The sequence below is a fragment of the Maylandia zebra genome, linkage group LG10, assembly GCF_041146795.1.
Source record: "Maylandia zebra isolate NMK-2024a linkage group LG10, Mzebra_GT3a, whole genome shotgun sequence".
NCBI lineage: Eukaryota > Metazoa > Chordata > Actinopteri > Cichliformes > Cichlidae > Maylandia > Maylandia zebra.
In genome coordinates, this window is record NC_135176.1 from 9,431,811 (window position 1) to 9,439,591 (window position 7,781).

General features: G+C 41.0%; 1 protein-coding gene across 12 annotated transcripts in view; it reads right to left on the reverse strand.

Moving 5' to 3' along the window:
* The window catches only part of acaca (acetyl-CoA carboxylase alpha), a 33,540-nt gene extending 25,901 nt beyond the window's left edge, over positions 1-7,639 (reverse strand). For 5 of the 12 annotated variants that reach the window (XM_014408619.4, XM_014408620.4, XM_014408622.4 and 2 more), the window contains exons 1-15: positions 6,964-7,037; positions 5,998-6,256; positions 4,595-4,727; positions 4,205-4,343; positions 3,803-3,912; positions 3,613-3,694; positions 3,418-3,516; positions 3,183-3,289; positions 2,994-3,104; positions 2,694-2,903; positions 2,429-2,599; positions 1,705-1,866; positions 1,343-1,506; positions 1,071-1,221; positions 757-860 (exon numbers count right to left, since the gene is read on the reverse strand). In XM_014408619.4, coding sequence (XP_014264105.2) covers positions 757-860; positions 1,071-1,221; positions 1,343-1,506; positions 1,705-1,866; positions 2,429-2,599; positions 2,694-2,903; positions 2,994-3,104; positions 3,183-3,289; positions 3,418-3,516; positions 3,613-3,694; positions 3,803-3,912; positions 4,205-4,343; positions 4,595-4,727; positions 5,998-6,227 — 1,973 coding nt within the window. In that variant the 5' untranslated portion in view covers positions 6,228-6,256; positions 6,964-7,037. Of the gene's footprint in view, positions 1-756; positions 861-1,070; positions 1,222-1,342; positions 1,507-1,704; positions 1,867-2,428; positions 2,600-2,693; positions 2,904-2,993; positions 3,105-3,182; positions 3,290-3,417; positions 3,517-3,612; positions 3,695-3,802; positions 3,913-4,204; positions 4,344-4,594; positions 4,728-5,997; positions 6,257-6,854; positions 6,872-6,914; positions 6,933-6,963; positions 7,042-7,448 lie in introns of those variants that run through there. The other 7 variants (XM_014408615.3, XM_076889003.1, XM_014408614.4 and 4 more) reach the window with 7 other exon arrangements.
* Positions 7,640-7,781: the final 142 nt, after the last annotated feature.

Genomic DNA, 7,781 nt, shown 5'->3' on the forward strand with positions numbered 1-7,781 from the left:
TCGCCAGTGTGTGAATGTGTGTGTGAATGGGTGAATGACTGAATGTAGTGTAAAGCGCTTTGGGGTCCTATGGACTAGAAAAGCGCTATACAAATGCAGGCCATTTACTAGTAATGCTTCTACACATAAGAAACAGTTTAGCAAAGAAACAAGTTCAAATTGTATCTCTGTTGTTAGCAGCCCATCTCAAAAACAAATCATCTGTTCCCATTTCTTTAGCCAAATCTATGGAAAATACCAACAGTATACAGTGTGCCCTTAAAAAAAATGAAGAAACTGGACAAATGGTGGGCCTAAAACAATTATATATATTTAACATCAAATGATCCTCTACAGTTCTCTAAAGCCTCATCAGAAAGTGTCTCGGCATTGTGATGATCCCAAAGACACTGTCAAAGCAATAACACCATACGTGGATAGAAAATGCACACAGGGGTACACCTTTAGTCATTGACTATCATCTCGACAGAGAATGGAACCAGTCTGGAGAACTATTCCTGAAGACTACTTCAAGAAATGAAAAGAAAGCTTGCCTCAGTGTGGGCAGGCTGTGTTGAAGACTTAAAGGTAGTGATGCCAAATATTCACTTTCAAGCTCATTAGAATAATTTTTGCCTTATATACTGCATTCCTATGTATGTTTAAAAAAAAACACTGCACACATTTCCCACATTCCTAGCAATATATAAAGGATTGAGGCTAGAGAATTTGCGCAGTACTGTATTTGACCATATATTATTTGCATTAGATTTTTACCTTTCCAGAGAGTGCAAAAAGTTGGAAACACTGTTCCTGAGATTAACATCTGCCACATGCAGTGCACCGCTCACAATTCCCAGCATGGTATCAGGACGCTCCGCCTGCATGTAAATTACACTTTACAACTTACACAAAAACAGTCATGCATTATATGCTGTGGATATCAGGAGGATAAACCAAAGAGACTATCATCCCAACATTTGGTTTTATTGTGGTTTCAGTGCAGACACTAACATATAGGTCAAACATTAAATAACCTGTCGTTACAGTTAAGAACATCCATTGGCAACAGCTGCATAATCTCCACATACCTGCATCTTCTCTGAGATAAGTCTGTCCAGCCAGCCTGTGTCGATACTATTGTGCTGGAAGCTTTCTGTCTCCAGCAGCTTAATGAGGTATTCCACTGTTGTCCTGAAGTCACCCCTGATAGACAGCTCCTTAAGCGCAACCACCATGTTTCTAAAAGAAGCCATAACCTCTGTTTAGACATTGTACAGAAATAATCCATATTGGTAAGTGTATATAATAAAATGGAGTAAAAATAATAAGATCAATGTTTCTTAATTCTGAGTATACTCACGAGATGGCTTCTTCACGATTCTCTCCCCATGAGAAGCAGTGCCCAAACTGGGAGTCGGCAAACTCATGCAGCCCTCCAGCCGCTGCAACGCTGAAGTAGCCCCATACATTCTTATTGCTGCGGAAATTCAGCTCTTGCACTGTTCCAGAGCTTGGCTTGAAACCCTGCAATCACACAGCATAAACACAGTGATGCAAAGTGGACATTCAAACAGTAGTGATAATAGTACTTGTTGTTTTTAAAAAAAAAAAAAGAAGAAGACTGAAAAGTAATATGAGTCACACAATAACGTCAGCAGATATGAATCGTTGGGTAACCTTTGGCTGGAAAACTTTTGCACAGCAGGAATGAGTGAATCTTACCTCATCTGGGTTCTCACTGGTGATACGAGCAGCAATGACATGGCCCCGTGGGGAAGGGGCAGTTGACAGAGCCTCAAAATCAATGGGAGAATCCCCCCAGGGCTGAACGCCATAAAGCATTCTAATGTCTTTGATCCGATGAAGAGGAATGCCCATAGCAATCTAACAAAGAAAGAAAAAAAAAGGGAAAAAAAAAAAAGAAAAGAAAAAGAGTATTATTAACGTAACACATGGTGATCATAAACTAGCATGGAAAAATGATAACAGTCTGACTAAATAGCATATATTAGACCATGATTACTTTCCCCCCATTTTTTAATAAAGAACCCCCAAAAGATTTCTTTGTCGTGCCTATTTGAATCTTATCAATCCATCTTTCAACCAACCAAGATAATGAGCACTGAATCAGATAGTGTGTCACTCCCAAGTAGCACCCAATCAGCTTGCCTACAATGCCCTCGCAGTCCTTCAGCTTCATTGCCACTGACCTATTTACACACAATCCTAAACACTGCAGAGCAGACCACGTGACCCATCACTGCTACTCCGTGATCTGCTTCAGTGTTTCTGCACATTGCGCATTTGCCGTTGGTTGCCATAGCAACCAGAGGCCCCATCATAGCATCGACCATGGTGAAGCATGCTTATTTTTAGAGTCTGTGACTGGCCTGTAGTGGACAATGTGTATGATGTAACTGTGAGCTACTGAATAAGTGAGACCAACCTGCAGCTGGGCAGCAGGCAAGTTGACATCAGCCACCATCTCAGTGCACGGGTGTTCCACCTGTAGACGAGGGTTGAGCTCCAGGAAATAGAAGCTGCCATCCTGGCTGTAGAGGTACTCAACTGTACCAGCACTTACATAACCCACCAACTTAGCCAGCTTTACTGCACACTGAAAGGCGAGAACAGTTCAGGTTAATTTAAGCTTGAAATTTGTTGGTACCAATTTCCATTTATCAGTGCAAGTGATGCTAGAGGGGGAATACCTTTTCCATATCCTCAAACACATCAGAAGTGGCGATGGTAGCAGGAGCCTCTTCTATAATTTTCTGGTGTCGCCGCTGCACAGAACAGTCTCTGCCAAACAGGGAAATGGCATTGCCATACTGATCAGCCAAAATCTGAACCTCCAAGTGACGGGCATGCTTGGCTAGCTGCATGACAAAAATGGGCGATCCTGGGACTTCTGCCTGGACCTGGAAAAGATAAAATATATTCTTGAAATCGTTGAATACATAAAATACCACCGTACCAAAAAGCAGGAAAAGCTGTACATGTTCACTTACCTGTCTGAACAGGTTAGGGAAATCATCAGCAGAGTTGACTTTACGGATCCCTTTTCCTCCACCACCTTCGGAGGCCTTCACCATTATAGGGTAGCCAATTTTCTCTGCAGCCTTGTGATAGAAAGAGATGTTAGAAAGAGTGCATGCAACACTCATTTTCCATTATACAGCATTAGGTGAATTGCTTACTTTCATGCCATGCTCTACATCCTGGACGCAGCCGAGCTCATACAAGTCGTGAGGAATGTTGACGACCTTCTTCTTTTGGTTATTCTCTGGCCAGTCCACTGTCAGACCTGAAAAAGAAGATCCCAAAATGTACTCAGCATAGAAACTTGTCAGTGTCCCTGTGCATTGTTAATATTTTATTTCATCTGAAATGTTGACCAGCTACAATATTCAGACACCAGAATCTATGACCTACCTGTTCCGCTCCAGGGCAGTGTTGGAATTCCAGCTGTCTGAGCCACGATGGAGGAAGCAATCTTATCTCCAAGCGCCCACATAGCCTGACTTGGTGGACCTAAGAAAAGAGAGAGGAATTTTAACACTTTACTCTTACGTTACTCTGGCAAATGAAGAACAGGTGATGGTCAACAAAGTGACCCTCACTCCTCACCCATGAAAGCAATGCCATGCTTTTGAAGGAGCTCTGGGAGTTTGGGGTTTTCTGAGGCATGCCCCCATCCAGCCCACACTGCCTATAATACATAAAACAATACAACACCAGATGATAAATAAAAAAGAAAAAAAAGAAAAGAAAGAAAGGTAATTACAGAAGAAACTATTGAAAAATATTCTGGTGATACCTGAACTGGTATGCGTTTAGCAATGTCTAGAATGAGCTCAACATTGGCATAGTTGTTGTTATTAGTCCCCCCGGGTACAGGCACATAATGATCTGCCATCTTAATGTACTCTGTAAGCACAAAAAATATGACAAAACATGAACAATTATTCTCAGTCCTTTCAATAATACCAAAAAAGGCCAGTCATATTAGCTATAAGATAGTTAAAATGTAAAATTTTTGAATGTAAAATTTTAGAATCATCAGAATCAACATACTTATTAATCCCTAGGGAAATCATGTTGAAATGTTGTATGTAGAAATCATGAAGTCAATATACCTGTCTCAAAAGCCTCAAAATATGCTGAAGGTGGTACCACATACAATGAGTCTACTGTTTGGGGAAACCAAACTTTAGCTCACCTGCATTGGCCTTCAGGTCTTCTGGGGTCACCATGACGACAAAACGGATTGCCCTTTCATTGCGAAACATTTCATAGGCCCAGCGGCGGATGGAGCGCATGCATTTCACTGCTGCAATGCCATTGTTTGCAATGAGCACCTGAAAAAGGAGATCAGTTACTATTGTTAACATAGTCTAATCACAATATAGCAGGAAAGTTATGAAATGCACATACAGTCAATCATTTGACTGACATAATATCACAATTTGAACTTGAATCTTTTAATGTTTTTTGTTATTATTGCAGAGTTTATAAATTAGATTATTGTATAGAATTATTGTCCCTATATAACACGTTGGGGTTTTTTGGAGTTTTTTTTTTTTTTTTTTTTTAAATCAGAATTTCTTACCTTTTCAATGACCCTGTTACCACCAAAGCGTGTGACAAATTCAGCAGGAGAAGCAACAGTGAAGTCCCTCTGGAGGTCAATACGCCTGCGATCTCGTCCTTGTTTCACCAGGTGCAGGCCTGACATGCTTGATCTGTTTTAATTTAAAAAAAAAAAAAAAAAAAAAAAAAGAATATCAATATAATGTCCCTTTGGTTATACAGCTTCTGGATAAGTTGGTGAAATGGTCAGAATGTCTAACCATAAATAAAAATCTATGACAACAGTAGGAAAAAAACAAACAAAAAACCAACAACCTAGAAATAAAATAATGGAAGAAATTGTTAAAAAGAGTAGAATTTCTTGTTCAAACACATTTACATGTTGGGGCAAGTGCTTCCAACAGAAACTGCCGAGCCCTGTAAATCAAAGCTCCACCCAAAGAGGAAGAGTTGGGACAGTTGGGTACTATGGGTGGAGGAACGTGACAGGGTGTGGCAGAGCCTGGGCCCGTTTAGCTGGCTGGCTTCTATATGACATGACACTGGATGGTTGCATCACTGTAAAGATCTTGACGTGGATCAACTCTGTCCAGATGTGGAAGAGATTGTGTGTGTGGGGGGAGTGGGGAGACGGGGCGGCATAACCCCCGTTCATCCAGTATTTCCAGTTCTGACAACGGTAGTGCCGCCCAGTGTCTTTCGGTTTACCCTCATTGAAACTGATCACATCAAAACCAGCCACAAATAAAAGTAAACTTGCTGATTATGGCACAAAGAAAGTCAGCATGCAAGAAATGATAATAATTAATGTCCCAAGTGTTTTTGCAAGTAATTATACTTAGAGGTCAAATACACATAAAAACACACACGCACTGTTTTTTTTTTTAACTTAAATTTAAAACGAAAACTTTAAATAACAAAACACAGGAGATCAGGGAGCCCAGTAGGAAAAAAAAACAACCCCACCCCCACCAAAAAAACAGGCTAAAAACTACTATCATGAATAGCTCCTTTCAAAAGTTTGGGAATTCCTGTCTGTAAAAAATCATTTGACCATTTTTCCACAAAAACATTCTGCAGTCAAGATGACTGCTCTCCGGGACAATCTCACACAGTGAGGGCACAGAGGAACCTTTAGGTAGAGTGCAACTAGAAAAACCGCATTTTTCACAAGTTGCTCAAAGGGTTATGAAGCCAAGGAAAACTACATAATCTGAGCAGAGCATGCTGCGTGTTATTTTAGACTACAGATGTTGGCTAGTTTCACAAAGACAGCACAGAAAGTTGCAGGATCCCTATCCCTATCTCTCATTTGCTATATATAGCTTTTAGAAGGACATTTACAAATGTTTGAATAAAATGTATATTTCTGTTGCATTACCATTTAGAAGCCAGACAGACAAAGAAGGTTTACAGGCTAACCTTAAATTGTGCATAGGACCATCGATGTGGTCGAAGCCCATTTCATAGGTGCTGTCCGAACTCCCGGAAGATGGAGACAAGGAGCGAGTCTCCTTCTCGTCCAGCTGTATGTCCACCTTTCCTTGGTTTTCATCCTCTGAGTTCTCCTCTGACACAGATCCCACAATGAAGCGAGAGTGCAATTCCGCAACAGCCGGAATCTTCTTGGCAGCACCGTCCTGTTGTGCCATGGTCGGGCGACAGGAGCAGGCTCCAAACACTGACAAGAAGCAGAGCAGTGGTTGCAACAGTTATAAAGGAGCCACAGAGTACAGTGTGACACAGATTGCTTTGGCTGGAACACAAGGCTGTTTGTCATTATTGCAAAAGTGGGTTACATGAACTTAAGTTTCTTGATAGTGCAATTGATATTGCATCATTTTTGTGCACACTCTGGAAAAAAATGCCACTTTATGATCTGCCAAAACAGTTGCTTAGAATAAAATATTAATAACAAAATATTAAACAATAACACCTGAATGTAATGAGTGCTATATTGTCACCAGTAATCATATAGACAGAACCAATGAAGCATTATTTAGGCAGACAGCCATATAATCAAATTTGCTATTTGCCAGAGTTGCACTGTAATCATCAGTTGTCCTGTGTACACTTTGCATCTGCTATTTAAAAGAGTGGACAAAAGCAAAACAATTAAGACAATTGCTTGATTAAAACTCCTGTTTTTCCTCAAAACCCTAGCATCTGCTACAGTAATACTGACATTCCCTTTCTTCTCCCCCTTGTTAATTTACCATGAAGCCTCGAAAAAACGTTAATTAACAGCCACGTGCGGAAACGATAAGACGTTACTTAACTGCTATGTTGCTGTCGCCCTACCTGTCCAGTTGCCACAACTGTTAAAAAAAAAAACCCACCTGTCAGAGCAACTGGAAAGAGTAGACTCTCGGGTAAGGCACACCTTACCTCTCGGCAGGCGCTTGCGGGACCAGAAAAACAAGCCGAGCACCGCAAACAGGCACGCTGTAAAAGTGAGCCAGGAGAACATCACGAAATGATAGCTGTGTTTAGCTTGTTAATAGACCCATATTTCTGTTTTCCGCAATGAACATTATTTAATGAGATAACTTTAGAACCGCCTTCTAGAAAAAGAAAAATTAAGGGGGGGAAAAAACAAGAACTAAGGCTGAGTCGACTAGTTAAGGTTACCTGTCCGGTGAAGGCTAGCTTCTTTACCCAGCAACCCCAGATAAGCTGAGGCGCAGGTGCTAATAACGCTAGCTTACCGGCAGGCGCTAATACAATTATAATTCCACAGTAACGGCACTAATACAATAGCACGGACTGTACTGTACTGGCTACCGTTGTACTGTACTGCAGTGTGGGTGAAAACCTGGGTGCAGACGCGAAGTAATAAGAGATAAACCCTTGCAGGTATGCTAGCGACTCACCGGTGGAGATAAACCGACACGTAATCCTGAAAAAAAGTTGAATTAAAAAGATCGATAAATTAATTGTATCTGCCAGACATCTCTCTTTCGAGTGATGATGAAAACATCACATCATGATGAGGTCACACATCACCATCAGATGCTTAAACAGCAGAGAGTGGGGTGATGTGATGATGCGCAGGCAGGTTATTCCTGGGCATTGACCTCTGACTGCAGCTTCCGCTATAGAACTAGTTTAGATAGTAAAGACATCACACCCAAGCCGGTATATTAACGACTTCAGCATTATGTGTTCAGGCTGTCTATCTATTCTTTCGTTTATAAGGGAATGAC